The sequence below is a fragment of the Anopheles funestus genome, chromosome 2RL (assembly GCF_943734845.2).
Source record: "Anopheles funestus chromosome 2RL, idAnoFuneDA-416_04, whole genome shotgun sequence".
In the NCBI taxonomy this organism is placed as follows: Eukaryota; Metazoa; Arthropoda; class Insecta; order Diptera; family Culicidae; genus Anopheles; species Anopheles funestus.
This window is the reverse complement of record NC_064598.1, coordinates 52,326,407-52,354,353: the sequence shown is the minus strand read 5'-3', so window position 1 is coordinate 52,354,353 and position 27,947 is coordinate 52,326,407. Positions and strand designations below refer to the sequence as shown.

Sequence of the window (27,947 nt, the reverse complement as noted above, 5' to 3'; positions counted from 1 at the left end):
AAAAAAGGAAAAGCGGAAAAATGCATTTGCAAGTAGCATTGAGGTTTAGCTCGTTGGCTGAACCAGTCCCAATGGTTCAATATAACACATTACATTTCAAATACAATAACTTTTTCAATAACAATCCAACGTGATTCGCCCATAGTGTTATGCCGACTGTCCGACTTGTCAAAAGCACACCTTCCTTAAAAATGATATCTATACATCTTGACTATAATCAACATCAACAAACAACAATCATCGACGAAAACTTTCTTTGTGATAATTTTAATTGTGCTTGTAAATTCAACAATGGCTCACATCCAGTACATCGATGGACTAATCCGTGAATATATTCTATTTCGTGGGTTTTCGAACACGTTAAAAGTGTTTGACAATGAGCTAAAGAGTGATAAAGACAAGAGTTTTCGTGTAGATAAAGTGATCGAACAGATGCTATTGTTGATACACAATCACGATTTGGGAGGGTTGCGTGAGCTGTGGGCACATTTAAATAATCATTTGTTTCGTAATTTGGAGCACCATTTCGCCACCGGTAAGTGAAACGGTAAATTACCGTTACCCTTTCCTACGCATGTTGCGTTCATGTGTCGTAATGCTGCTGCTTCGGTACGGTATGATACCAAATATATTGTTTTGTTTTTTTTCTAGCGGTAAATAAACTGGAGCAATCGGTATTGAAATTCTACCTCATCGTCGCATATACCTCGAGCAAGATGGACAAAATTACGGAATTTTTCACAAAACTTTCGCCCGAACTTGTTAGTCAAAGTGAATGGAAAGAATGGTTTTGTAAGTAGCAGCATGTAGTGTTCGGAACAGGTTCGGTTCTGCAAGCATTATGTAATTTTTATTGTATTTATCTATTTAGTTTTTCCTTTCTGTAAGAACCCCGAGGAACATGCAGCTTTTGCAGTTTGCTTTACGAAACAATGGCAAGATACGCTGCTAATATCACTGCATAACTTCCTATCCACCATCTACCAGTGCATGCCACAGCCCATCATTGCGAAGGCCGAATCCGAGGGATGTCTCATAAAAAAGCTGCAGGAAGAGAATGGGTTGTTGCGAAGCAAACTGGCCAGCATCCAGCAGCAACAGCACTTGCAGTCCGCAGGTTCTGGCAGTCACCACTCGCGACTGAGCGGAGCAATGTCCGGTGGAGACCAGCGGCTTACAGCTGACGGAAGAATTAAATACTCAACGAGACCATCCTCGAGCATGCTTTCGTTGAACGACTTGCAACCGTTCGGCATTCCACCACCGACACACATCGTGGACGATTTTTACATAATTGCACAGGAATCGAACAGCATTGGCGGTGCGGCCGAAAACCAGGCCAGAGGATTAAAATCATTGATACGAAATATTGGTTCTGGTGGGAGTCCAGTTCTCGGGCGACGTGATACAGCGCATGAGCGAAATAAGAAGCGTTCCGGTAGCGTCGGAAGTCGTGGAAATTGGATTTATAGCTAAACGACACACAATATCTGATCATGCTTGTCGTTCGTCACAATAAGAGGAATGTGTAAACATAAGCTACTTAATGCTGAAGTGATTGATAAATATAAAAAAAACGTATATACTCACGAAAACATTTGCACATCCATTGATTTACGGTCACATTAAATGCTTTATTCCCAATTGTTGTGCATTAAAATACTGTTTGTTTCTAGCGTAACGTAGCGTAAGGCAAACCGATCAAAGGCTACAACATTGAATAAGCGCCAGACACTTCGCTAAAAGGCCACCATCTAGCAAAGTTCCAGGAACTGTTGCTAAATTGAACAGCGATGGCGCGTTCATTGTTTTTTTTTTTTGATTTGCATACGTTAACTAAAGTGCGTATGATAAATATCGTTGGCTTTCTGTGTATTTATGTGGTGTGGAAATTAGTTGTGAATATACTCAATCGTCCTTCCGTCATATCCTTAGGCACCGCCGATCAAGGCGCAGAGAGCACGCTTGTAGTCTCCGGAACACTCGTTCTGAAATAATGAAAACAACTCCGTTAAACTAACTTCTACTCAGCGACACCGTTGCATATGGGAAGATTATTAGCGAGGAAAGTTATTAGATAAGATGATAGTGTTGCAGGTATAGAGAAGGAAGATATTATTAGCACCTCAAACGTATCTGCATCAAAAAGGTATTAAAATTAGCCAAAAAGTGATTATTTTGAAATAGAGTCACCAGCAATGATGCAGACACGATCTAGAGCAAAAAGCGAGGACTAGCATGTCTATGATTACCTCCTATTGATGCATCATTCGGGTGTAACCGTATCCAATGGAGCCGGACACCATTGTCAGAGGTAAACATAATGAAAAGAACAAAACATACACGCAGTGTCAATACAGCACAAACATGATGGGCCGCGTTTCAATGACGCTAAAAGCTAAGATGCCATTCGTACAGGGGTTGCTTTACAAACTACGGGAGACAGTTGAAAGCACATTTAAACCACTTACCCGCACAGCGCTCAACAGCGTCTTGTTGTACATCTGCTCGAACTCATCCTTTACGTTCTGCAGATCGATTTCCGAACGTGACACAATGATACGGATCAACTTCTCATCGTCCGTACCAGCCCCATCCATAGCTTTATGCAGCCGTTTGGCAAAGAAATGCGGTGCCATCTGGACGCATTCCACGATCGCGCTCAGTGCATCGTAAAGCTCACCACTCAATTCGCTTTTCATGGCTTGCTCGATCGTTTGGCCAGAAAGCTTCTTGTACTCTTCGAACACAATCTCCAACTGATCGAAGGAGGCATGGGCAAGGATCTTGTAGAACACTTCCTCGTCCGTACCGAGCTTGCCTTCACCGGCATCGTACAGCTGTTTTGCTTGCTCCACAGCAAGATCAGCATCGACCGTACCCTGGGGATCGCGAGCACCGACGATAATCATGGTAAGCAACCGCCGGAAGCTACCATCGGTTTCACTGCACAAATGCTCTGCCAATGGTCGGCTGTACATTTCCTCGTAACAGTCGACGATTTTCTTCACCTCTTCGTTGGTTTGCGGTGCAAGAACCTCGATGAGTGTGTCCTCATCTGTTCCCATACCGTCCATCGCTTTGTGCAACTGCTTGCACAGATACTTCTCCGGTGGCATCATCAAACCGACGATGACGTCTTCAAACTTGCCTCCCAGTTCGGATTTCAAGTCCTCAATTAAATCCTACCAACAGACGTAATCAGTTAGTAATTTAATCACTCTCGGCGCATGAGTCATCGCAACAAGAATGAAAACACGCTCGGTTCTACTTACCCGACCCAGCTCACTGCTATACTGCTCCATGATTTGCTGACGCTGGGCGTTGCTACGAGCGCAAAGAATGTCGATGATGGCCTGCTCGTCCGTACCGAAGCCCTTCATTGCGCCACGCAATGCATTTGCATCCGCGGAAGCATCAAACCCCTCCACCGCGAGCACCGTAGGGACAGGCTGGACAAACCCAAATTTGTAATGAGCACAGGCTTTATAAGCACCGATGGAATGTGAGGAAAAAATCGATGCCAATAGCGCATACACACGGCACACCTTTGACACGGCGGCATTTGTAGCATTCCCCCTTTTTGGAAGGGAATTTTACTCACCGTATAATACCAGGACATGTTTTCGTTGTTGTTTTGGCGGTGACAGAACAAAAAACACAAACCTTTATCTGGGGATTAAAATGAGAAGAGTTTAGGCGCAAAAATAGCTACGCAGCCAACACCTTGCAGCACCGTCAAATGAATGAGAATGAGTGAGAAATCATAACGGCGATTCGAGATCGTAGTAAACTGTCCTACCACCACCACCACCACCAGCTTCTTTGCGTTTCTTTTTATTGGAGTTCATTCGACCATAGCTTAAGATATGTTTCCATGTAGCAAAAAATGAATGTTAGCGCTGGACTGTTGAATGTTTGCTTATCGCAGGCTATTGATTGGATGGAATCGACAACAAATCATCTGCGACTGATAGCATACGATACATCTATTCGTATTTTTTGTCGTTGTCTCTTCCAACGCATATCTGAGTTTTGAAATTGTTAAACGAAGGCGGGGACAGATTTTAAAGTAATCGTTAATAAACAAAATTTTCCGAAAACATTTGTACACCGTAAACGTAGCTTCACATAAACTTACGGAAAGTAATTTTTTTATACGATCATTCGCATCTAAAGTACAGTTTCCACATATTCTTTTGTCGGACGATATACAAAGGTTGAGTTAATATTGAAACGAAATGCAACCAAATGCATTATTCGTTTCTTTCTTGATGCAAGCGGCATTTTTCCCCAATTAAAAAAGTTTAGTGTTTGAAAACAAATCACGAAAATAATAAAACCTATCCATGCTAATCGATTTGAATGGAAAACCGCGGTTTGGAACGAGTTCATCGTCAACTTGTGGTGGTAGCGCACGTGTTCATTGCGCTGTAACACGCATACCAACACATAGAATACGATGCGTCCGAAAAGCGTATCTTTCCCATCTCGTTCTTGTGTATGCATAACCGTCAGTTTACATCTCTGTCAAGCGCAGTCGTATATTGCGTCGTGGATCTGCATCCCTGGATTCTTGTTAACTGTTTTCATCTTCCTTCGTTCGCACTAAAAACCCGTCCCGACAAAAACACCGTTCGCGCTGCTTCTTCTGTTTTGTGCCAGATTCCATTCCAAAGCGCGTCATTGTTTGTAGCGTCTCTACTTCAGTAGTAAATTGTGTTAAACTGTTTGTTTGTGCTAAACAATACTGCCATGTCTTGGTATTACACGGTGAGTAGAGGGAACCAGCGTAATGTCTGTATTTGCTCAAATTCCAACAAAGGAAAAAACCGCGACTGCCGCAATTAATTGAGTAGAAACGTTTCCTAAGCGATTGTTGCGTTCTTTTCGCAGCCCCACCCCACCGTTGTGCCGGCAGAGGATTTCGATGCATCTGCCGATGCAAATGCGCTTCGAAAGGCGATGAAAGGTTTTGGAACCGACGAACAGGCGATCATTGATATTCTATGTGCCAGATCCAATGACCAGCGTCAAGAGATAGCTGAAGCGTTCAAGCGAGAATTGGGAAGAGTAAGTTGAAAAACCCCTAGTAACAGGCACACAGATCTATTAATAAATCTTTCTCCCATGGCAGGATTTGATCGATGATCTGAAGTCGGAACTGGGCGGCAAGTTTGAAGATGTCATTCTTGGGCTGATGCTGCGTCCGGAAGCGTATCTGTGCAAGCAGTTGCACAAGGCGATGGACGGAATCGGTACGAATGAGAAGTCGCTGATCGAAATCATTTGTCCTCAGACGAACGATCAAATTAAGGGAATCGTTGACTGCTACGAGGAGATGTACAATCGTCCGCTGGCAGAGCATTTGTGCAGCGAAACATCCGGTAGCTTCCGTCGACTTCTGACAATGATCATCGTCGGTGCTCGCGATCCCCAGGGTACGGTTGATCCTGATCTTGCCGTCGAGCAGGCAAAACAACTGTACGATGCTGGTGAAGGCAAGCTCGGTACGGATGAGGATGTGTTCTACAAGATCCTTGCCCATGCCTCCTTCGATCAGCTCGAGATTGTGTTCGAAGAGTACAAAAGTTTGTCCGGGCGTACGATCGAGCAGGCGCTCAAGTCGGAACTTAGCGGTGAGCTTTACGATGCGCTGAGCGCGATCGTGGAATGCGTCCAGATGGCACCGCATTTCTTTGCCAAACGGCTGCATAAAGCTATGGACGGTGTCGGAACTGACGATGCGACACTGATTCGCATCATTGTGTCGCGGTCCGAGATCGACCTGGAGAACATCAAGGATGAGTTCGAGCAAATGTACAACAAGACGCTCGTCAGCGCCGTCCGAGTAAGTACAGCAGCTAGTCGTGCTGTAGCAGCTAATGAAGAAGTTTCATTTGTGACTGTATTTCCTATCTCTTCCCTAGAGCGAAACATCTGGTGACTACAAACGGGCCCTTTGTGCATTGATCGGAAACGCCTGAAGAGTGCAAGCAGCGCATCATGACAGAATCTTCAACACTTCTAATCGTATTACTACTCCTTAAGTTGACGCAAAGCATGCCTTATGGTCACGGGTTTCGTATATGTCTGTGTTTCGGTGTCGAATCTCTTGTTCAACAATAAACAATTTTATAACATTCTATCGCAAACTATGGCTTTAAAGGATACATTAACATCATTCTCGTAAATTATGATAATAATCAGCCTCATTTGCCTCATGAACCTGATTAACTTTGGGTGCGGTCTCATACATAGGTTCATTACGGCTTTAATCGACAGACCAGTAAAGGCGCCACCTGGTCTGTCTTCTCCGCCGCTCCTCTTTTACAATGTTGTCAGTTACACATGCTTTAGTAGGCGCAAGGTCCACCCGAATTAATGGAAAAATCGATAATCTGTCGTCCATAGTAAGACATCATGCTGATTCCACACTACAAATCCCACTAGCTACTGGGCCACACATTGAGCAATCGCCTTCGACAAATGTTGTACCGAATTGGTAAGTGGCATAATTTATTCTACACAACGAAAAGCAGTTTCAGAACGCGGTACACGTCAGAAATAGTTAGTCGCACGGAAATTGAATTTTAATGACATTTTACCTGCGAAATAATGATTTTTCAAAAGGATCAATAATCACTACAAAGGGCCAATATTCGCATTAACTGTGAGAGTTTTGCTTTGTGATGAATATTTATCCACCGGAAAATATTATTCGTAATTTTTATTTGAAAATTTGCGTGATAGTTTCACAAACCATATTAAGTAATAAATTCTAATTTAAATATTCATACGTGATAATTACTTCAACAATATATATATTTTGCTTTTGCATGACTCATCTCGTCTTTTAAAATAAGAACGATTAGATTCTGCTGTTTGGCATAATGCCACCATCCATCCATGTTTGTCGGTCGCTCTCACATGATCGTACCAGAGGCCACTCTCATCAGATTCTCAACTGAAGCGAACCACGCGATTCGTGATTCCAAGTAAACAAGAGAAATGTTGGCCTGTTTGAGAGAACCAGACACTGCGTAGCGTGAAAAGAAATATAAATCCACCACCACCAGTCCGTGGACAACAATTGTATCGCATACTTCGTACGCAGTGAACCGGTGGCGTCAATCGTACGAGTGATTTTGGTGCATCAGTGAACAACAAGCAATAGCAGCGATCATCTGACGTGTCCTTTGGTGGATCGTGTAAACCACTTTATAGTTTCAAGTGATTCACACCCTAGTTCCCGATTGGTGTTATTCCCGGTTTGCTTCCTACCGGTAGTAAAATCCGTTTTCCTATCAGCAATGTCTTGGTATTATGTGGTGAGTGTGAATTCTATTTTTAAAAGAAATTACACTAAAAAAATATATTAGTCACTCATGGTTGTAACGCTATCGAGGAGGCGTAGTGATATGCTTTGCAGAAATGCTGTAGAACGAACTTTTTGTTCATTTTATCATTATGGCGAATCAATAGAATACAACATGGAAATGAGGTTAAATCAGTGTTTTCGATCATATGACACCAACAGGTGCAATTGCTTGCCTCTAGTGTACTACCGAACTGGTCGACCTTGTCGAGGGCATCACGAACACATGTTAAATGTACCGAGGCTACTCTGTGTGTCTGTTATATATGCATGACGATCTACCTCTTTTAACGACAACGTTCACTGATTGCAGCCTGTTCCCACCGTACATCCGGCGGAAAGTTTCAACCCACATGAAGATGCGGCCGCACTCCGTAAAGCGATGAAGGGCTTCGGTACAGATGAGCAGGCGATTATCGACATACTTTGCTCGCGGAGTAACTATCAACGTTTGCAAATTATTGATGCATTCAGACAGGACTTGAAACGAGATCTGGTAAAGGATCTCAAATCGGAGCTGAGCGGTAAATTTGAGGACGTTATCGTCGGTCTAATGTTGCCACCGGTCAACTACCTCTGCAAGCAGCTCTACAAGGCAATGGATGGTATCGGTACGGATGAGACTACACTGATCGAGATACTGTGCTCTCAAGATAACGATCAGATGCACGCGATTTCACGCCGATATGAAGAGATGTACGATCGACCGCTGGCCGAACACGTCTGCTCGGAAACGTCCGGTAGCTTCAGGAAATTGTTAACGCTTATCATTACCGGTACACGAGACACAAACGATGTTATCGATCCCGACCTAGCCGTTGAGCAAGCCAAGAGCCTTTATAATGCTGGTGAAGGCAAATGGGGCACGGATGAGTCGGTGTTTTACAAGATTCTAGCCCACGCTTCCTTTAGCCAGCTGGAGATTGTGTTCGAGGAGTACAAAAAACTTACCGGCCGTACCATCGAACAGGCACTGAAGGCTGAGGTGAGCGGCGATTTCTACGAAGCCTTGAGCGCGATCGTCGAGTGTGTCCAGATGGCGCCACATTTCTTCGCCAAAAAACTGTTCCTGGCTATGGATGGTATGGGAACGGATGATAAAACCCTGATCCGCATTATCATCAGTCGAGCGGAAATTGATCTGCAAAACATCAAGGACGAGTTTGAGCAAATGTACAACAAAACACTTCTCAGCATGGTGAAGGTAAGTGTTGTAGTACTACTACTACTCAAGTTGAGATGATGGCAGCTGTAACAGAAATATGTTTTTATTTTCTTTCGCATTGCAGAACGAAACGTCCGGTGATTACAAGCGTGTTCTATGCGCCCTGATTGGCGGTGCATAGTCAATCCATACCAATGCATAACCTACAGTTTAAACAACGAAAACAACTCGATTTTTTAAATTATAAGCGAACACATTTTACAACTCTGTATGCAATTATCATGATCTGCCTGGGACACTAATTTTACATTTTCTACAACCAGGGCAGAAAGGTCACCAATGTGGTCTTTAGATCCGATGAGTGCCAATGTATGTACCAACGCAGGTTTTCCATTCACATTCTTACTAACATGACAATGAAAAACGTATTATTTATGTGCAGTACTGTTTCTGATATTTGTTAATAAAATAAGATTCTATCCACGATAGAATATTCTGTGGAATTGCGTATTTGCCTGTGAATTGTTGTTGAGAAAATTGTGCTGTCTTTCTCTCAAGCTCATGTACACCAAACAAAATGTATTTCTATGTATATTTTGTACTCTACGGCATACAGATGCAGATGTTGTGTAAATCTGATGTACAACAAGGAAAAACTATAAAATTACATTTCCAGCCACCAATCTGTTGCAAACATATCAAATTGCACAAAACACGAAAAATTATTAAAAAATACACAAGCTGTCATTTTATTTGACCGAAGAGCCGCACTTTGTCTAGCCGGCTGATTGGTGAATGGGATTTCATGTGTACGTTTTTTTCCAAAGCGAAACGAAGCAGGAAAGTTACGTCTGCTCGCGCCCGTCTATTGCTTTAATTGTTGAGTGAAAGTGATTAACGTTAACGGTATGCATTCGCTGTTGAAAAAATGTTTTGCCAGTGGGGCAACCACACATGGTACGTGAGTTGAAAATATTGAATTATGATCGATTGGTGAATGTTTGTACATTTGTTTGTTTGCTTTTCCGTTCGACTACTTTAGGCTTCTATCAATTTCGCACCGTTGCCACCAAACCACGAACGGCTGTGGTTATGCTTAATATGGGTGGGCCACAAAACACGGACCAGGTACATGATTACCTGCACCGCATCATGACCGATCGTGATATGATCCAACTACCGGTACAAAGGTAGGAACATACGTGTGCCGAAGTTGTTCTGCTTAGTCACTATTTCACAAGAATGTTCTCGATTGTATGCTAATGTATGTACCATTTCCAGCAAACTTGGTCCATGGATTGCGAAGCGCCGTACACCTGAAGTGCAGAAAAAATATTCCGAAATTGGCGGCGGTTCACCGATTCTAAAGTGGACCAATGTGCAGGGCGAACTGATGTGTAAACAGCTGGATAAACTTTCACCGGAAACTGCACCGCACAAGCATTACGTGGCCTTTCGATATGTGAACCCACTGACGGAGGATACATTTCGTGAAGTGGAACGTGACCAGCCCGAGCGGGTGGTTTTGTTTTCTCAGTATCCACAGTACAGCTGTGCCACATCCGGATCCAGTTTTAATGCCATCTTCACACACTTCAAGGGTAACTCTCTGAACGGACTAGAAAAGGCTCGCTGGAGTGTTATCGATCGATGGGGAACACATCCGCTGCTGGCCAAAACGTTTGCCGACAACATTCGCAAAGAGTTGGAGAAGTTTCCTGCCGACAAGCGGAAGGACGTAGTTTTGCTTTTCTCTGCACACTCGCTGCCTCTACGAGCGGTTAACCGTGGCGATGCGTATCCCTCCGAAGTTGGCGCTACTGTTCAGAATGTCATGCAAGAGCTTGCCTGGTCCCAACCATACTGTCTAGTGTGGCAGTCTAAGGTAGGACCGCTGCCCTGGCTGGAACCATTCACGGAGGATGCCATCAAGGGTTATGTGAAGCAGGGTAAGAAAAATTTCATCCTTATACCGATCGCATTCGTTAACGAGCACATCGAAACGCTGCATGAGCTGGACATTGAGTACTGCCAAGAGCTGGCACATGAGGTTGGCGCGGAAAAGATTGGTCGAGCGGCCGCTCCGAATGATCATCCACTGTTTATAGATGCCCTCACGGACGTAGTACGGCAGCATTTATCAAACGGTTCCACCGTTGGGCCAAAGTTCTTGCTACGATGCCCGGCATGCGTTAATCAGAAGTGCTCGGTGAGCAAGCAGTGGTACAACGAATTGTGCAATTAAATTAGCAAACATTTCGGTTAGCTGATAATGGGTGCTGGAGGGTTTAAAAAATAAAAATAAGCAACAAACAACAAAACTCTCGCCGCAAAATGAATGATTTTGTTGTGTGTTATCTCATGAAAGCTTTCGAAAGAAGAGCGTATCATATCACGTAGCATGGATTGAAAATATTTACCAGTTGTTACGGAATGGGACCGATAAAGCCACTTGCAACAGATTAAAGATTTAGTTTTATTGCTGCACATTGGTGGGCAATGTTGCATGCAGGGTAATTAACACGGTCGCGAAGTGGTCCAGAACCACTTGTATATAACAAAATGCATATCGGCAGAACAAATCCGCATTGCTAAAATTATAGGCTGGCAATAAAAATGACTCATTATATCATATGTCTTTCGGTGGGTTACGTGTTTAAAGCGCAAATACAACTGACCGAAGCTGTTTACAAACTAATTGTGCAGTTTCTAAACGCGCATTTTTTATCGTTGAGAACATGGTTTCGTTTTCATTTACCCAATTTAGTTAATCAATTATAATTGTTCGATTGGTCACCTTCCGAAGAGCTAAAATCGAAACGTGTTGCTATCAGCGATCGAGCACGCTGGTTTCGCTCAACAAATCCAGGATATTCGGGTATGTGCTCCGTATTGTATCCTTTTCGGTTGTCACCTATTCGGAATATTCTCGCTTTTAGCTATCGCTCTCTTTGGATCTCCCAGAAGATGCCATTCCGCTCACGGATGGTGGAAAATTCCGCTCAAAAATAGGCGAAAAATCACATTTATTTTCACGCACACATACACGCAAACGCGCGCGGTCTATGTCCTTGTTCATTACCATTCGTATAAGGAGAGATGTGAAAATTGCCATTTTCATTTTTGCACTCCACCAAGTAAGTTCGGCTCCATCGTAAGCTGAATGTGTTTTTAACTGGCAGATAATGTTTCGCACAACGATAGAATAAAAATGGGTTGCCATGCTGATGTATCGCTCGGCTGGCCATCGTTTGCGCGGAACTGACCCGCACGTTGTACGTTTGTGTTGAGGGAGGTGTGCCACAATTTTTTTTAACTGTGTCACAAGCATCGGGGAAATAAGCAGGTAAAACGCAAACAAGAAAAGGTGGAACAGTGATCCAGGACAACCAAGGCTGTTTGCAAAAGTTGGGTGTGGAGTGTCCGTTTCAGTGAGTGAACGATGGTTTTTTTTGAAATTTATTTTATATCGACTATTTACGTCTTAACTACGGAATGGTGTGTGCTTTTTTTTCTTCTTAACTCAGCTGATAGACATAATCCAACGAGTGCTGTTGGGAAAGCGGAAGAGGCAACCCAAATCCATCATCGAAACATCCCAACGTACACAGTATATCGATACCACCCAGATAATATTGCAATCCATTTTGCCAGCTATCGTAACGAAGGATGGTTACGAAGAAAAGCGTTGACATAGAAAAGGAAAAACTTGCGAAAAACATGTACTCCGGTTCCAACAGTGGCGCCACGGGTCTTCCGACAAAGTCGTCCAGTGCGGGAGGAACCAGCGGTGGGTCGTGTAACGCGGTAGTAAGCTTTAGCGCCAGCACCATGGCCAACAGTAGCCATATGGTGCAACAGATCCTACCCCAAGGTCAGGATGCGCCCAACATTCTGGTGTACAAGAAGATGGAAGCCATCGTTGAACGGATGCAAAGCGAAGGAAGTGGCGTGTCGGTGCGTACGGTGAAGGCCTTCATGAGCAAAGTGCCGTCAGTGTTTACCGGAGCGGATCTCATCCAATGGATCATGACCAACCTAACGGTGGACGACATTAGTGAGGCGCTGCACTTAGCGCATCTGCTCGCATCGCACGGATATCTTTTCCCGATCGATGACCATCAATTGACGGTACGGAACGATGGTACGTTCTATCGCTTCCAGACGCCCTACTTCTGGCCGTCCAACTTTTGGGAACCGGAAAATACCGACTATGCCATCTATCTGTGCAAGCGCACGATGCAAAACAAGACACGGCTTGAGCTGGCCGACTACGAGGCAGAAAATCTGGCCAAGCTGCAGAAGATGTTCTCGCGCAAATGGGAGTTTATTTTCATGCAGGCAGAAGCGCAAAGCAAGGTGGATAAAAAGCGGGACAAACTCGAGCGTAAAGTGTTGGACTCACAGGAACGTGCGTTCTGGGATGTGCATCGACCGATGCCGGGTTGCGTCAATACGACCGAAATGGACATCAAAAAGGCGTACCGAAAGGGGGCTTCATCGCTCGGATCAGGATCAGCCGGTACGGCCGCACACAGCAACCCGGCAGAAACGATGGCAAAAACGATCACTTTGCTCAAGCAAAAGCTCGATAGACGCACGATCAAAGTTTCAAAAGTAGCTGAATCGTAAGTACATAATCGTTGTGTCTTTTTAGCGACAGAATACAAATCTTCATTGTTACCATTCCAGCTACATCTCGTACTATGAACAGTATAGCGAGTTTGATTATTTTCAATCGGCCCCGGATCATCCCAATCCATGGCAAACGGACAATACCGAATTTTGGGATGCGGAAAAACTCGGGTACGCGGGCTTCGTGGTGGATATCGACAATTGAGCATTATAATACCTTTTTATTATTTCAACAGAAAGGATATCCCGATGAAACGTGTCAAACGATGGGGCTTTAGTTTGCGAGAATTATTAAATGATCCGATTGGTCGCGAGCAGTTTACCAAGTTTCTCGATAAAGAATTCAGCGGTGAAAACTTAAAGTAACAGGCTACATGTTTGTCACAGGTATGGTTCCCGTGTTTAATGGAGATTCTTTTTTTTCCGTTCGCATTCAATTTCACAGATTCTGGGAAGCGATACAAGACATGAAAGCTTTACCGCAGTCTCAGATAAAGGATGCCGCTAAGGCAATCTGGAACGAGTATCTCGCACCGGATGCTGCCTGCCCGGTAAATATCGACTCGAAGTCGCTCGAACTGGCCCGCGAGGTTGTGAAGGAAGGGGCGGCACAACCAAGCCGCTGGTGCTTTGATGTCGCAGCCGATCACGTGTTTTATCTGATGAAGAGTGACTCCTACTCGCGCTTCCTTCGTTCCGATATGTACAAAGACTGTCTGAACGGCTCAAAGAAGAAGGTAAAGTCAATTCCAAACCTCTTTGGCGTAAAGTTAAACTACTAGATAGCTTAGAACATTAGTGAACGAGCGCGGCAAGGGGCACACTTTGAAACACTGAAGTAGAGTCGTGGCTGACGATCTGGATTGATTTGCCATGCATTCGTCTCACAGTGGCCCAAACTTTCTCTTGCTGTTCTCTTTCTATCGCAAAAAAAGAACAATACGCTCGATTTCTAGTTCTCTGTTTTTGTTTTGGTTGTTCAATGCTGCTTTTAGATAGATTAGAAGCTGTGCTTGCCATTACCTACTACATAGCAGTTAATAGTTCAATTTGTCTGATGATCTTACGTATATATATATTTCGTTTTAACCAGTGCCATACATTGATTGGTGTGTTCATTTTCGATCTGTTTGTTAAATAGAAGTTTCGATTGGTTTACAGTTCATCATTATCACCTTAATCCTTATTCATGTAATTCTCAGATCTCTTTTTCGTTTAGCAAATAATTCTTTCACATATGATCATGAAGCATAATTTTAAATCAGTTTCATTAAGCGTAAGAGCTACGTAGAACCGACAGAAGTAATGTACAAAAATCAGCAAAATGAAATGTGTCTGTGTTTTTGGTGTATCAGCAAACATTTAACAAATACTTCCTTGATACCCAGGCAGCATCGGCTGCTTTCCATTCGACATGGCAAAACTTCTAGAGCTTTTCTACATTTTTCATATGTAAGCAACAACGGTGATTAGTGAATTATGCAAAGAATCATTAGAAATCAATTGGCCCAAAACGCACGATATAATTGAAAACCCGGTAATGAAATGCTTCATGACACCGTAGGAAAAAAAAGCCATTGCATGGAAACTAACAAATCAAGGGTCGCATATTATCGGGGCAAGAACTAAGATACAGCTGGTAGATGTTGAACAAGCTGCTATTCCTGAAGAGGCCCCGACAAAGAGTAATATATTAAGAAACTGAAGAAAAGCTCCTAGCAGTTGATGGTATTTCTTAAAGTGCATCGTTTTATTTTGTTTGTATGTATGTCAAAGTTGGATGAAGATAATTGTAGCAAAGTGTTGTGTATATTATTTCATCATTCAATAGCTAGTGGAAGTTACTTTCGCTTCAGCGAAGAAACTTTCCTCATGAATTAGAACCATTTTTCGCTTGAGCATGTAAACAGAAAAGCATGTGCTCGATAGCAGAGTGTTTTACATTTCTCGTTAATACGTTAACGCACGTTACCAGCTAACATTGTTGCTTATTACAACCGTGCATATGTTTTCTAACTAATCCCCGTAACTTTTCAGACATCCGTCAAAGGACTTCGAATATTTTCTGGAAGAAAAGATACGCCTGTGATAAATTAACTTCTGCCTGTTATTTTTTTAATTCTTCTTTGCTATGCGCGTTCAACCGCTTTTACGATAGCATATTCATGAAGCAGATGCCACCATCATTCTGTTGAAAGAAACATTTCAACAACTTTTTTTTTGTGACTGATTCAATGCGGGCATCCGATCGATGTCAATGCATACATTCTTGAACAATATAAACTACCGCATCGCGTAAATCGTCGTTCCAGCATAAAATGCTTTTAGTTTTACATAGATAAAGTATATTTTTGCTAAGATAAAATTGTGCAATGTAGCAGAGTTTTGTTGCTAGAAACTTACCATCACTAATCGGAATTTACAGTACAACTGGAAAAGAAGTTAAATGATGGAATAATCATTCGAATTTTGTTCTGGATTCTATCACATTGCTAGCAAAAACAAAGAAAAAACAGAACTAACTGAACAACATTATAGCATAATAACAGCTGACAACGCTTTTTGTGTTAAACATCGTGCTTTGGATAATTTTTGTCATAGTAAAAACAATGTCTATCGGGTATTTTACAGAATGTGATGTGTAAATAGCGTTTAGTCGTAATAATGAATTAAGAAATTACCGGACAAAAGCCAACAAATACTAAGATGATTCAGAAACAACCCATGTCTATCAGCTGTGTAATGTTACTACTAAGACAATCTAATTTCACTAGAAGAAAGCGAATAGCGTTTGCGAGCGTATCTTCTGCCCTGTGTGTATTGGCAATTGAGTTACCTAGCGGCTACTATTGCTCTAATTACACGTACTAACCTAACGCTACTCTCTACTCTAAAGTGTTGTTAAATATCAACGTTTTAAAAACGACATTACCCACCATCGTTCGTAAACAAGAAAGACAAACAAAAACTAGTGAGAAATGTTTTAAAACATACGATTACAGAGACTAGACTAGTTGATTATGATTAGCGTACGTGAGCAGCATTTTAAAAAAGACTCAAACATCGGTAGAAACATGTGCTTAGTTTAGGAAAATGTTTAAATTAACAAAACAATTCACAACAAAAAGAGAAAAAAAAGAGAGACCCATAAACAATAGCCAAAAACACATGTCCATGCTCTCCATGCTTACACAATGGAAAACAAAAACTTACTATTTGCCAAAGGTGAATGTTATCGCTCTTAGGAATCTGTTTAGACAAACAACCAGAAACTGTTTAGAAATATTGCTAAACAAAATGTTTATGTAATGTACTGTTAACAATCAATCCTATATACTATACTTTTTATCATATTTGGTCGATACTGTTTGTAATTGGTGTGTATGGCAGAGAAGATCTCACCGATCCACATCCGTTCGCTCATACTAATAGGTATTTGGCTCGAGTGAGGCCCGCGACACTATCTTTATGAACAATAATAAATCTGTGGACTACTGCAGGTGTGTAAACAATGGAACGTTTCTTACTTACATGTTTGCCGAAGGGCAGCTTCTAACGAGCATCAATCGGGCCCGACTCGTTGATTTCATAGTATCCATGCTCCGGTGTTAAAGATGGTCCAAACACTACGCAACATCGTCTTTCGTTCGAGTTCATCTTTCGGAAAAGTTGCAAACGTGTGTGTACCAGTGTGCCCCAGCTTAGACCAAGCGCCGGAACGATACGTTGATCGTCGAGCGTAGCCGAATCGATCACTGCTCGGACTTGATTTGTGACAAATGTGGCAAAATTGTACTGCTCTTGGAGGTGCTGCAAATGGTGCACTATCGACCGAAACGTTTCGGCCCGCAAAATGTAATTGTTCTCTTCTACGAATGGGCTGGTGATTGAATCGATGATAAGCACACTGATCTTTGTTTTTTCTAATAGTTTAGGTAACCGATCGAACAGACACGCCATTAAGTTAGGCTGAAATCGAGATAAAATTGATTAAAATTTGCAGGATAAACAGGCAAACGAATTATCGTTTACGTACCACACATCGTACATGCTCCACAAGGATATGATCTGCAAAGTTGTGAGTCTGTACCGCATCATCGTATGGATACTGGCGCTTATGTGCTGCTTCCATTTGTAGAAGCCTACTGGAGGGAAACATATGCTCCGTACATATGTACACCACGGACGATTCCGGAACCTCGGTTTGAGCTGTTAAAGCCAACTTCAAAGCAATCTGCGTTTTGCCCGAACCAGGATCTCCAGCCAATTCGAAAATTCCTCTGCAGGATATGCCACCTCCCGTGAGCCGATCGAAAACAGGTACACCGAAGCTTACTTTACGCCAACGATCTGCATGTTTCGTCACAATTTCGCTGTCTGATATCATATAGCAATGGTTTATTCGTTTATCGTTAGAGTTTAAACTGTACTGCATCACTTACCAGTGCAAAAGCCTTCGAAATCCGGTTCCATTTTGCAAGCGACGACGAAACTAAAAACAGTGTTCTAAACATTGCGCGCCATTTTTTGGCAACTTGAAATGTTTCCTCTGACAACTAGATTTACCAACCTATCAACAGTTTGTTTACTTGTATTCTTGTCTTGTTTCAAGGTCATCGTTTTATAAAATCAAAACATACACACAACTGGCTACCACGGAAACGATCATGCGCTAAATCTTGATGTTTCACCTACAATTTTTGCCCAATGAAAAAAAAACAACTCACGCAGTAGAGATGAGCCTAATTTTCTAGATGTTTTAATTTTAAACTAACAACCAGTTCTTTTTTGAAAAATATAATATTTTATTCAGTTCGATCTTTATTGAAAGTTTAGATTGAATAGTTTGAGCTGGCGTAAGAAAATGATAATATAGTTGGGTAAGGTAAAGCACATTTTACAACTCAAAATGTAGCCATTCTACATACATTTTCTTCAATACTTATACGAACATGCATTAACTGTAAAGCGGCTCATGGAGCACGAACTGAAACAGGCATTTTTAGCCGGATGTCCTGTAATTGTTGGCCGAACATTTAACGACACATGCCCGTATTTGTCGTGATTTTCGGTACTTCTTAGTGCTGCTCGTCGGAGAACACAGTTCATTGGATATTATTAATTTCGATTTCGAGACATGTTTCTTTTTGTGTTGTTCCCTTCCAAAAGATGCTATATTCATAACCTTTATGTGATGAACTGTATAATACTTTTGATACTGTACACGGTTTTTAACTACATTGTTTGCAAGTGTATAGCGTAATGCTTGAAAAGGATTCGTGTCCTCTTCATTGCGGGTTTTTAGCCGTCAATATTGCGTGATCGTTGTTTCTGCCTTGTGATTCTACGAAAAATGGGTTCAATAAGTTATGTTCTACACAAACAGACAAACATACATAAAAGTGTATTGCCACAATGCGATGCAAAATGCGATGAAAGGTGGGTGCGTCGGCAGGTGATCTAGCTAGCAACGTGGTGTAGCGCCTTAATTGTGACCCCTATCCATGCTCAGTTAGCCTCGGTTCTTATTCGACAGCTTGTGGTTTTGTCAGTCTTTTAGCTCCGCGGCTTGGTGGGCCCTTCGGTTTAGAAAACTGCGGCCGAAGGTTAAGCTTGCGCGGATGAAGCTCCTCGTGGAGGAACTCTTCCGTCAGTTCTGCACCGTTGTCAATCTCAAGCTTCTTCGCTACCTGTATGCCGTGTTTTTCGATGGTCGCAGAAAACGGCCCCTTGCAGCTTGAATACATCATACGCTCACGAATGGAGCAGCTGTAGCCGGGCATCGAATAGACAAATACGACACTTTCCAAATAGTTTCCTTCGTGATGATGCTTGAAAATGTACAGATGATAGCGTGCATGGTCGGTCGGGACTTGCGTTGGCAGTGTTGTCAGTTCGATGTTGTCCGCTTTGACCAAGTGTATCTTCTCTTCTTCAAGATCGATACGAAACTGCAGATAATTGTAGCCTCCACGGCGCATATCATGTAGCGCTTGTGCGACCGCATCCGATATTGGGCAGTTGATCCCTCCAAGCGTCTGTTGCTTTGTGTCTATACCGAAATCTGCCTTAACTTCTGTTTTGCGCAGTTCAGCTAGTTCTTCCTCGCGACTGGTCAGCGGGGCCGGTGTGCTGAAATCGACCTTATGCTTATGATAACCCTGCAGCGTCGTTTCCTCCTTGGACGTTGCATTCAGCTCTTCTTTTATGTGACCTGAACCGAATTCGAGCTTCAGCGTTGCTTTGGTCGAAGCATAAAGCATTTTCTGTCGCACCGTTGCCGATTCGGGGACCCAGCTCATCAGCAGCCATGCGTATCCGGTGGGAATTTTATAGTCCAATCTGTGAGGTTAAAAGGAATGATAATGGTGAACTATTTACTTACTATTTACTGCCGTTTGCGAACTATTTACCTATAAAGGATGTAACATGGTGTACTTTCTTCTATCAGTGGTCTTACCAACGAATCGTAATCTTTTTCCCAGTCACGTTTGACGTCACTGTGGCTTACCAGTCGAAGTTCCTCTGAAATGTGTCGAGCGAAATGAACTATTTGCAAACCTGCGTAGGGCATTATAGAGCTTACCATTCTCGATAGAAACTTTCAACACTCTGGTCTTTCCATCTTTGGATTTTCCAAAAAATTTCAATAGCTCGGCATTTGCTGAAGAAAAAGGTAGTGATGAAAAAAGCAATTAGACTCGTCATACACCGTATGGATATTTTGTTCGTTTTGCTGATGAGCTGGTGCAAAAAGAAATTTTGCACGCCATTCCCGGTTGATGACGATCTTCGATGGTTGATTCATTCTGTCCGTACAAAACCTACCCTTGATGCCAGTTTGGTGCGACATGTTACGAAAATGTTGCGAATTTGTTGCACTAGAGAGGAAGCGATAAAAGCAGTGCGCTGTGCACTTGGGCGATGGAGTATTGGGCTGGTTAGGCTAGAAACAAAACAAACACAAATGGGCAAGTGTCTGGCGAGATCACAATTTTCTTTTTTACGAACAATGAATTTCACTTGTGACGATTATGGTTACATCAAAATCAGCTGTCAAATTACGGCCCATTCCGACAATTGTCAAAGCGATCGTTGCAAAGTGCGGCTGTTTCAAAAGTACAGGTGGGTATCAATAAAAAGTGTAAAAATATAGGTAATAATTGATCAACAGCGTACAAAAGCGATTCCATGATTCAAACGGTCTCTGGTACGAATTATAATTTTCTCAGCCTGTTTGCTGCACAGCGAATTGGAGTACTCGGCCCATGCTTACAAACGTCGTTTGTTGACAGCGTGGTGAAAATGGTGTTTGACAGTGTGCACAACTACCAACGAAAGATACCGAAATACAATACAAGCATAAGTGGGTGACTTTTCGTGGCTCTCGACGTCGTTGTGCATTATCGGGAAGAAAGAAGCAAGAATCCCGTTCGTTCTATGAAAGGGGGTGTCTCGCGATTAGGATCTAGCCAGTGTGGACACAGTGGACGCAGAAAAAAACGCAACGGAAGCAGGAAAGGGTTATCGTGGGCACAAGTGCTGATAAAAATACGGCCGAACAAGATCGCGTAGTGCGGTTGAGCGTGCGGACAAGATGAGTGATTTCTTGAAATCGGCCATAAACTACTTCAATGCGACACCTTCGAATGGATTGGACAACGATTTCGTGGGCCAGACGGTGGAAGTGGCTAATGTGAAGCTGCGTATCAAACGTGTTATAGCGGAAGGTTAGTGTCGCTTCGAAGGGTTTACGCCAGTCGGCCGCAATTTTATCGTTATCGCAATGGATAACGGCGACGGGTATAATGATAGGTGGCGATGTGTTCCTCAGCCAGCTGTTACTCATTCGGAATCATGTTTCGTATCGAATTACCGACCGTCGCCGTCCTTTGTCCAGAGCGCAGCAAATGTCAAATGCATTTTAAGGACACTCGGTGACGGCGACGGTCTGAGTGGGTGGATAAAAACGTTTCTCGTCCTGTGCCCGCTATCTAGCCGCAAGACATACGGGCAAAGGTCATCTTGACACTATAAGAAATTGGACCTTATAAAAACGCTGCGGGGAAGGGTGGCACTTTGTTTCCTCATTATCTAATTTATTTGTACCTTTTCATTACGCAGGTGGATTTGCGTACGTGTACGTGGCACAGGATGTGCAATCTAACACGGAGTACGCACTGAAGCGTCTGCTCGGCACGGATAAAGAGGAGTGCAACAACATTATACGTGAGATCAACATTCACAAGCAGGTGTCTGGCCATCCCAATGTGGTAAAATTCATTGCGGCTACCTTCATCGATCGAACACAAAGCTCCAATTCGCAGCGGCGAGCGGAATATCTGCTCGTATCGGAACTATGTAAAGGTGGTTCGTTGTACGATTGTCTTGAGCAGGACCTCGCCCCAGAAACTGTACTGCGGGTGTTCTACCAAGCTACTAAAGCCGTAGCTCATCTGCACAGTCAATCGAAGCCGATCAACCATCGGGATATAAAGGTATTTTTTGTATTACAACACTTGTTCTTTTCATTTTGAGCGCGCATTTATGTTGTACCTTTTTTGTTGATAAATTACAGATTGAGAACTTTCTGATCGGAAGTGATGGATTGTTGAAGCTGTGCGATTTTGGATCGGCATCTACGGATAGTTTTGCACCGGATGTAACGTGGAATGCCCAGCAGCGAGATACGCTTGAAGATGCTTTAACACGATGCACGACTCCAATGTACCGGGCACCGGAGCAGCTCGATACATGGGCCAATTATCCGATCGGCATCAAGATGGATGTCTGGGCACTCGGTTGCATTTTGTATTGTCTCTGTTACCGCAAGCATCCCTTCGAGGATTCGGCGAAACTGCGCATCATAAACGCAAACTACACTATTCCTGCAAATGATTCGCGGTATGCTTGCTTCAGTGAAGTTATTCGTGGATGTTTACAAATTGATCCAAATCAACGCTTCGATACTGCTACCATTCTGGAACGGTTGGCAGCAGTTGCGGAAACGAAAGGATGGCCATTGAAGGCACCACTAGGACTGCTGGGGAAACCACTAAACTCACCTCCTGTAGGCATGACACCGGCGCCCAGCCCGAGCCATAATCGGCCCAACGGTGGTGTAGTACCGGAACGTCCAGCACCACCTAGACCCGTTTGTCCGCCTGGTGGTCCCGTACCGGTGTCTAGCGATGGTTCACTCAGAAACAAATACCCTCAGCGTCCTCCGGATCCAGTACGCATGGCACCTCCACTTCATTCCGGGCCTTCGCCATATCCTACACCTCCTACTCAACAGTTTAGTCAGCCGGTTCCACCAGCAATGGGAGGTGGTAGTGGTGGACTATTCTCCTCGATAAAAGGTGGCGCGGGAAGCTTTCTGAAGAATCTTAAAGACACCTCTTCGAAAGTGATGCAAACGGTACAGCAAAGTATCGCCCGAACAGATCTGGACATGAGCTATGTTACGCAGCGGATCATAGTGATGCCGTGTCCATCGGAGGGCATAGAGTCGACGTATCGCACGAATAACATCGAGGATGTAAAGCTGTTCTTGGACAGCCGATACCAACCCACGAAGCTGAGCGTTTATAATATGGTCGGTCGAAACAGTTGTCCTCGGTTACCGCCCCCGGTACGAACGGTAGACGCTGGGTTTATTTATGCACCGGTTCCACAGCAAAGTGGCAAAGCACCACTGCTGACTGGGCTTTACTCGCTGGTAGAGGATATTTATGGATTTCTGAGTGCCGATCCGAAAACCGTCGTTATTATTCAAAGCCCTGACGGTGGACGAGCGCTTGCAGCGACAGTCGTGTGCGCTTTACTGATATACGGCTCATTGGTAACGGAACCGGAAGATGCAATGCAAATGTTTGCTATCAAACGAACACCACCCAGCATGCGGGCCTCGGAGCTCCGATATCTGTACTACTTGGGAGACATTATCCGTTCGGTACCGCACCTGCCACACTACAAGCCGGTAACACTAGTGTCACTTGCTGTGACACCCGTGCCGCGCATGACAAAGGCCCGCGATGGTTGCCGAATGTATGTGGAGGTGGCGACGGCCGATCGAACGGTATTTTGTACGCTGCAAGACTATGAACGAATGCGCCTGTACCACACGTCGGAGGGAAAAATTGCACTCGCAATGAATGTAACTGTATGTGGCGATGTTACGATCAGTTTATACCATGCCCGTAACGCTCTTGGCGGTATGGGACGACCGCAGGGCCTTAAAATATGCCAGATCCAGTTTCATACTGGTTTTATTCCGGAGGAGGAAACATTGATCAACTACGATCGTGCCGAGTTGGATGAAGTTCCGGATGTAGAGCATGTGCCGCAAAAGTTCAGTGTGGCTCTAAGTGTATTCGTGGGTGATTCCGAGCGTCCACCGTCTGCCAACCCACCATGGAGTACACCGAAAGCAGCGCGCGATCCTCGTATCCTGTTCGCTTCGCAGTTGGAATATGAAGAGAACGTGGACAATTTCGTCACGAAACCAAGCAGTAAGGGCAAGGGAAGCGTCGAATCGGTTATCCCTCATAAACCACCACCACCAAGGCCGGCACCACCGTCACCACAACCGATGCATCGAGTACTGGGCGATGATCCATCTGGAACTCCACCCGGTGTTGGCATGGAACACCAAGAGGCCGATCTTTTAAGCCTAAACAAATCTAGTCAAGGAAAGCAGACACAGGAAGAATCGCAGTCGGTTCCAAAGATCGAAGAAACCTACGATCTGCTTGGTGGTTTGTCACCACCGGTGGTACCAGGACAAACTGTCAATGAAGCTCACGTTTCTTCTAGTGGTCGAGGTACGGCAACTTCCACTGCCGTGTTGGATGATATCTTTGGAACGCTTGACGATACATCAATTCCAAGTGGAGGCACCTTGCCTAGTACCAAATCGAGCAGTGATCTGAATGGATTAAATCTAAACTTTGATCACTTTGGTGGAGTAGCGCAACCAGCAAGTGGTGCTCCATTTACGAACGGAGGAGGGCAATCGGACGCATCAGCGGCTAATGCAAATAACAGTTTTGGTTTCGATGCGTTCGCGGGTGTCGCTCCACAAGCAATCTACAACAGTGCTGCCCCGGTGCAACCAACGACAACGGTTCCACAACAGCAACCATCATCGACTAGCGCTGCATCAAAAGATCCTTTCGCCGACATTGGCAATTTAGCAGCGGGTCTCGGTGGAGGCGCTGGTAGCGGTGGTGGTGCTGCTGGTGTTTCCAGCGGGTGGGGTGGTAAATCGGGAACTACTCCAAGCCCTCGTTCAACACAGTTCTCCAGCCCGACACATCAGTTTAGTGGGGCCAGCACAGCAAATCCGTCACCGCGAGCTCCGTCAACACCGAACCATCAGATGCGCAGTCCGAATGATCCGAGCCAGGCACAAGCACGTCCCGACTACAGCAGATCGCATTTCGAACCGCCGAAGAATGGAAGCAATGGAAACGCAAAAGACGCATTGAGTGGTGGCGTCCGATCTGGGGACATTTTTGGCGATATTCTTGGCCAACAAGGTTACTCCTTCGGTAGCACGAAAAGCCAAGGACCACGAACGATGAATGATATGCGCAAAGAGGAACTGGTGAAGGAGATGGACCCCGAAAGGGTGAAACTGATGGAATGGGTACGAATCGAAAAATCAAAAACTGTCAATGCATGACCTTGATGCGTATTGTCTAATTATTACTAATTTGTGTTTTCTCTTTTCAGACTGAAGGTAAAAAGAATAATATCCGTGCTCTACTCTGCACCGTGCATACCGTGTTGTGGCCCGGCGCTAAGTGGACAAAGTGTGAAATGCATCAACTTGTGTCTGCGGCTGATGTGAAGAAAATATATCGCAAAGCGTGTCTCGCTGTACATCCCGACAAGGTATGCGCTAAAAGTTCTTTCTAGTTTTTGCTGAAAGCCTGGCCTATAGTTGATTTTCTCTCTCTCTCTTGTCTAGCATACCGGTACGGAGAATGAAAGTATGGCTAAAATGATATTCATGGAGCTGAACAACGCGTGGACCGAGTTCGAAAGTGATGCCAGCCAACAGAATCTATTCTCTAACTAAGATCAGTCAGTGTCGCATCACGATGCCGTTGCGAATATTGGGTAGGTAATAATTGGTTAGTGTGTTACAGTGATTTAATTATCCTAACGCGATCCCAGATTCGACCGTATGAAGTCGAACAATTCCCCCCTTCCCGCTCGTTTGGAACGCGTAAGTGTTTTCGAAACATCACGTTACTCTTTTATTTTTATGTCAAACGTTTGGAGTTTTTAATGCATCGAACTGTACGCATGTGTTCCTTTCGTATTAGAAACATGGTTGGTTTCTTCCAGCGTAGAATTGCTATGTCCATACGAGCAAAGGCATTTTCGAATTATGCCACAAAAAAGCAATGTATGGACTGGACGGGCCAGATGGGGGCAAAGAACTGAAAGGCAATGCTTGAATGAAGCTAATGTGATAATTTGTCCTTTCTGTTTTGTGTTTTACTTTTAACAAAAGTGCACTTTTAACATCACACCGTTTCGTCGTTTACTTGCTATCACTAGTTATGAACGTTGATAAGCCTCCCTGGTAACCTGGTGCTGATTAGCGATCTTTTAGAATGAAGCGCATTAGTTGAGTAGCTTAATAGCAAAACATACAGAAAGTAGAATTATTTTTATTACGCATCGCTTATGTGAAGATGCGTATTGTAAGAGTATTAAAATGTTGATATGTTATAACATCTTTAACCACAAATCCGCAGCAAATGCAAATATGGTTTAAACATTGTAATTCCTTGAAAAAAAAAAGATACCTACGTTAAGGTACCGGTTTCGCAATGTTTTAAAGCTTTGTGTGAATAATAAACATGGATAATTTACCATTACCTACAGCACATGAAGTTAGCTACAGTGCTTACAATCGCGTAAAAAGAAAGAGAGAGAGAGAGAGAGAGAGAGAATTAAAAGCAGCAAAATAGCGCCGTAAATGAAATGGTAGAGGGTATATATCACAACAGATCAATTAAAATTACAAAACTTACATGGCCACATGTTGAGTAGAGATCAGTAGAATAAAAGACGAAAATTACGCAGTTACGGGATGTGGATTGTTACGTATATGGCATCAAAAATCATACAAGTAACCAGATGAAAATGAATGTTAATCCAATAGAACTTAACTGTAATTGAAATGAAAGATTTTAGCAATCTGCATGCCGCTTGCCCACGTTGTTGATTGTTGATAACTATGTGTAATGTGTACAAGCCAGTAACTTATTCCTCTACGCTAGATAACGTGAAATGTAATAGAAATTTCATTCGTTCAGATAAATATGTACATTATGTAGGATATGGAATGGGACGTGCTATCACAGTGTTAGGAAACACGGATGTGCATTGCGTGGCACATGATGACGGTTGCGAGTATGGATGATAGGGAATGCTTTAACAACAGTTTACAGAAAGAATGAATGGGAAGGTTTTCGTTTTCCATGTTTTCATTTAGTACCTATAACGAAAATAAATTCTATTAAACAGCACGCTCAATAATGATGATTTCAAATGCAAATGTTTTGAGCTTTTAAGTTATATTAGATGTAGGTTTTGTTTTGTTCGGAATCTTTGTTATCGCAGGGATAACACAGTAATAGACAATGACGTAAGCAGGAATGTGAATACTTGAGCAAAATTCATCTGTAAAGATAACTAGGAAGAAAGGAGCTTACGTTTTGTGTCGTAAAGTTTCACTTTATATCAAAAGGAATGCGATCATTTGATGTGTAAAGGTACGGAACAGGGTTCGAATGCACTGTGATGTTACGATTGAACGGGAAACCTTGTAATATCCGTTTGCCGAGCTCAGTGAGTGAGTGAAGGAGTGTTAGCTGATCGAATCCTTATAAGTTAAATGTTTCACATACTGTGAGATTATTCAATACAGAGGAACAGACAGAGCAAGATTGAGAGCTGTTGATTTTATGTATAATTTTGTATCGCTAATTCCGATAATAAGGGGAACAATCGTAAGATGTGGAACGAAGGTGTGAAATGTGTGCGTGTAGCCTGTTATTACTGCTGCTACGTGTAACAAAGAAAAAGTAATTCGCTTCTGGAGGAGAGCTGCAAAGCAATAACGAAACAACGGTTGATAATGTGTAATGTAACACGTGAAATTTGTTCAGGGCGGTCGTGCAATGGAACCAGTTCCTTGTCGATCAATGCGTTCCCGCGCAGTGATGACTAAGTTTTTTTTTATATCGACAACCACAAGAAATTTATTTATTTGCATGACGGCTTACAATGGCGTGCGCGAGTGTGGTACATTCTTATAAGTAAAATTTACAACGTTCCATAGGTTTATGAATACTGTTTACTCTTGGTTAACTGTAAAGGAAGGGCAATTCTGCAAAAGCAGTACCTAGAGCAGCGTAAAAGAAGGCAACACAATTTCCAGATATACAATTTATTGTTACGCAAATAGGATGCGAATGCATGAAAAATTATTTCACCTTCCACTTGTACTCGTATACACAACCTATCGGAAACCCCTTATATATTACATAAATACATAGCGTTGAATGATACATATGATTCGAATGTGTGTAATTAATTTATCGGTATATTAAATTCACTTCGGCGAGCGATGGTGCGTTTTCTGTACGAAAATGAGGTATTTGGAGGAAGGAAGGTATATAATCCATTTATTCCTCGTGATGGTATTCTTTATTCATCTTTAGTTTTTCTGTTTTGTTGTTG

General features: G+C 43.3%; 9 protein-coding genes across 10 annotated transcripts; 6 read left to right on the top strand and 3 right to left on the bottom strand.

Moving 5' to 3' along the window:
* Nucleotides 1-169: 169 nt before the first annotated feature.
* On the top strand, nt 170-1,613 carry LOC125762413 (WD repeat-containing protein 91). The gene is made up of 3 exons (XM_049424481.1): nt 170-535; nt 652-792; nt 872-1,613. The coding sequence occupies exons 1-3, from the start codon at nt 292-294 to the stop codon at nt 1,474-1,476; spliced, it is 990 nt and encodes a 329-aa protein (XP_049280438.1). The 5' UTR covers nt 170-291; the 3' UTR covers nt 1,477-1,613.
* LOC125762414 (annexin B10-like) lies at nt 1,610-3,806 on the bottom strand. Its single transcript, XM_049424482.1, has 4 exons — nt 3,605-3,806; nt 3,276-3,452; nt 2,472-3,185; nt 1,610-1,988 (listed from the first exon to the last, which is right to left on the bottom strand). The coding sequence occupies exons 1-4, from the start codon at nt 3,620-3,622 to the stop codon at nt 1,932-1,934; spliced, it is 966 nt and encodes a 321-aa protein (XP_049280439.1). The 5' UTR covers nt 3,623-3,806; the 3' UTR covers nt 1,610-1,931.
* A 668-nt stretch (nt 3,807-4,474) lies between these two features.
* On the top strand, nt 4,475-6,155 carry LOC125762416 (annexin B10-like). The gene is made up of 4 exons (XM_049424484.1): nt 4,475-4,773; nt 4,897-5,073; nt 5,138-5,851; nt 5,931-6,155. Exons 1-4 carry the CDS (start codon nt 4,756-4,758, stop codon nt 5,985-5,987), a joined length of 966 nt encoding a protein of 321 aa, XP_049280441.1. The 5' UTR covers nt 4,475-4,755; the 3' UTR covers nt 5,988-6,155.
* Nucleotides 6,156-6,969: 814 nt separating this feature from the next.
* Nucleotides 6,970-9,046, top strand: LOC125762415 (annexin B10-like). The gene is made up of 3 exons (XM_049424483.1): nt 6,970-7,331; nt 7,692-8,582; nt 8,668-9,046. Exons 1-3 carry the CDS (start codon nt 7,314-7,316, stop codon nt 8,722-8,724), a joined length of 966 nt encoding a protein of 321 aa, XP_049280440.1. The 5' UTR covers nt 6,970-7,313; the 3' UTR covers nt 8,725-9,046.
* Nucleotides 9,047-9,158: 112 nt separating this feature from the next.
* Nucleotides 9,159-10,878, top strand: LOC125762411 (ferrochelatase, mitochondrial). Its single transcript, XM_049424478.1, has 3 exons — nt 9,159-9,500; nt 9,586-9,733; nt 9,825-10,878. The coding sequence occupies exons 1-3, from the start codon at nt 9,452-9,454 to the stop codon at nt 10,786-10,788; spliced, it is 1,161 nt and encodes a 386-aa protein (XP_049280435.1). The 5' UTR covers nt 9,159-9,451; the 3' UTR covers nt 10,789-10,878.
* A 123-nt stretch (nt 10,879-11,001) lies between these two features.
* Nucleotides 11,002-16,690, top strand: LOC125762408 (regulator of G-protein signaling 7-like). The gene is made up of 6 exons (XM_049424475.1): nt 11,002-11,974; nt 12,071-13,171; nt 13,236-13,349; nt 13,415-13,540; nt 13,624-13,915; nt 15,216-16,690. The coding sequence occupies exons 2-6, from the start codon at nt 12,213-12,215 to the stop codon at nt 15,273-15,275; spliced, it is 1,551 nt and encodes a 516-aa protein (XP_049280432.1). The 5' UTR covers nt 11,002-11,974; nt 12,071-12,212; the 3' UTR covers nt 15,276-16,690.
* Nucleotides 15,425-17,833, bottom strand: LOC125762417 (DNA repair protein XRCC3). 2 transcript variants are annotated; one of them, XM_049424486.1, is made up of 4 exons: nt 17,621-17,833; nt 17,215-17,555; nt 16,706-17,147; nt 15,425-15,608 (listed from the first exon to the last, which is right to left on the bottom strand). In XM_049424486.1, exons 1-3 carry the CDS (start codon nt 17,649-17,651, stop codon nt 16,731-16,733), a joined length of 789 nt encoding a protein of 262 aa, XP_049280443.1. In that variant the 5' UTR covers nt 17,652-17,833; the 3' UTR covers nt 15,425-15,608; nt 16,706-16,730. The 2 variants fall into 2 exon arrangements, with proteins under 2 accessions (XP_049280443.1, XP_049280442.1); XM_049424485.1 differs by having other exon boundaries at nt 16,710-17,147.
* A 485-nt stretch (nt 17,834-18,318) lies between these two features.
* LOC125762412 (twinfilin) lies at nt 18,319-20,289 on the bottom strand. The gene is made up of 4 exons (XM_049424480.1): nt 20,007-20,289; nt 19,765-19,842; nt 19,592-19,703; nt 18,319-19,520 (listed from the first exon to the last, which is right to left on the bottom strand). The coding sequence occupies exons 1-4, from the start codon at nt 20,029-20,031 to the stop codon at nt 18,704-18,706; spliced, it is 1,032 nt and encodes a 343-aa protein (XP_049280437.1). The 5' UTR covers nt 20,032-20,289; the 3' UTR covers nt 18,319-18,703.
* A 151-nt stretch (nt 20,290-20,440) lies between these two features.
* LOC125762402 (cyclin-G-associated kinase) lies at nt 20,441-27,775 on the top strand. The gene is made up of 5 exons (XM_049424436.1): nt 20,441-20,908; nt 21,303-21,676; nt 21,757-24,831; nt 24,918-25,079; nt 25,156-27,775. The coding sequence occupies exons 1-5, from the start codon at nt 20,776-20,778 to the stop codon at nt 25,264-25,266; spliced, it is 3,855 nt and encodes a 1,284-aa protein (XP_049280393.1). The 5' UTR covers nt 20,441-20,775; the 3' UTR covers nt 25,267-27,775.
* The last annotated feature ends 172 nt before the right edge of the window (nt 27,776-27,947 follow it).

Bases quoted from the DNA above. Each gene is read 5' to 3' on its own strand.
- LOC125762408 (XM_049424475.1), top strand. From the start codon at position 12,213: ATGGTTACGAAGAAAAGCGTTGACATAGAAAAGGAAAAACTTGCGAAA. The intron at 13,172-13,235 runs GTAAGTACATAA...TTACCATTCCAG, and splicing joins GTTTCAAAAGTAGCTGAATC to CTACATCTCGTACTATGAAC. The intron at 13,350-13,414 runs GTACGCGGGCTT...TTATTTCAACAG, and splicing joins TGGGATGCGGAAAAACTCGG to AAAGGATATCCCGATGAAAC.
- LOC125762412 (XM_049424480.1), bottom strand. From the start codon at position 20,031: ATGTCGCACCAAACTGGCATCAAGG. The intron at 19,843-20,006 runs GTAGGTTTTGTA...CTTTTTCTTCAG, and splicing joins GCACCAAACTGGCATCAAGG to CAAATGCCGAGCTATTGAAA. The intron at 19,704-19,764 runs GTAAGCTCTATA...GACACATTTCAG, and splicing joins GAAAGTTTCTATCGAGAATG to AGGAACTTCGACTGGTAAGC.
- LOC125762411 (XM_049424478.1), top strand. From the start codon at position 9,452: ATGCATTCGCTGTTGAAAAAATGTTTTGCCAGTGGGGCAACCACACAT. The intron at 9,501-9,585 runs GTACGTGAGTTG...CGACTACTTTAG, and splicing joins CAGTGGGGCAACCACACATG to GCTTCTATCAATTTCGCACC. The intron at 9,734-9,824 runs GTAGGAACATAC...TACCATTTCCAG, and splicing joins ATCCAACTACCGGTACAAAG to CAAACTTGGTCCATGGATTG.
- LOC125762415 (XM_049424483.1), top strand. The intron at 8,583-8,667 runs GTAAGTGTTGTA...TTCGCATTGCAG, and splicing joins CACTTCTCAGCATGGTGAAG to AACGAAACGTCCGGTGATTA.
- LOC125762414 (XM_049424482.1), bottom strand. The intron at 3,186-3,275 runs GTAAGTAGAACC...GTCTGTTGGTAG, and splicing joins ATAGCAGTGAGCTGGGTCGG to GATTTAATTGAGGACTTGAA. The intron at 1,989-2,471 runs GTAAGTGGTTTA...TCATTATTTCAG, and splicing joins CGCTGTTGAGCGCTGTGCGG to AACGAGTGTTCCGGAGACTA.
- LOC125762417 (XM_049424486.1), bottom strand. From the start codon at position 17,651: ATGGAACCGGATTTCGAAGGCTTTTGCACTG. The intron at 17,556-17,620 runs GTAAGTGATGCA...ATATGATATCAG, and splicing joins TTTCGAAGGCTTTTGCACTG to ACAGCGAAATTGTGACGAAA. The intron at 17,148-17,214 runs GTACGTAAACGA...TCTCGATTTCAG, and splicing joins TGGAGCATGTACGATGTGTG to CCTAACTTAATGGCGTGTCT.
- LOC125762416 (XM_049424484.1), top strand. The intron at 5,074-5,137 runs GTAAGTTGAAAA...CTCCCATGGCAG, and splicing joins TCAAGCGAGAATTGGGAAGA to GATTTGATCGATGATCTGAA. The intron at 5,852-5,930 runs GTAAGTACAGCA...TCTCTTCCCTAG, and splicing joins CGCTCGTCAGCGCCGTCCGA to AGCGAAACATCTGGTGACTA.
- LOC125762402 (XM_049424436.1), top strand. From the start codon at position 20,776: ATGAGTGATTTCTTGAAATCGGCCATAAACTACTTCAATGCGACACCT. The intron at 21,677-21,756 runs GTATTTTTTGTA...GATAAATTACAG, and splicing joins TCAACCATCGGGATATAAAG to ATTGAGAACTTTCTGATCGG. The intron at 25,080-25,155 runs GTATGCGCTAAA...TCTCTTGTCTAG, and splicing joins TCGCTGTACATCCCGACAAG to CATACCGGTACGGAGAATGA.
- LOC125762413 (XM_049424481.1), top strand. From the start codon at position 292: ATGGCTCACATCCAGTACATCGATGGACTAATCCGTGAATATATTCTA. The intron at 536-651 runs GTAAGTGAAACG...TTTTTTTTCTAG, and splicing joins GGAGCACCATTTCGCCACCG to CGGTAAATAAACTGGAGCAA. The intron at 793-871 runs GTAAGTAGCAGC...TTATCTATTTAG, and splicing joins TGAATGGAAAGAATGGTTTT to TTTTTCCTTTCTGTAAGAAC.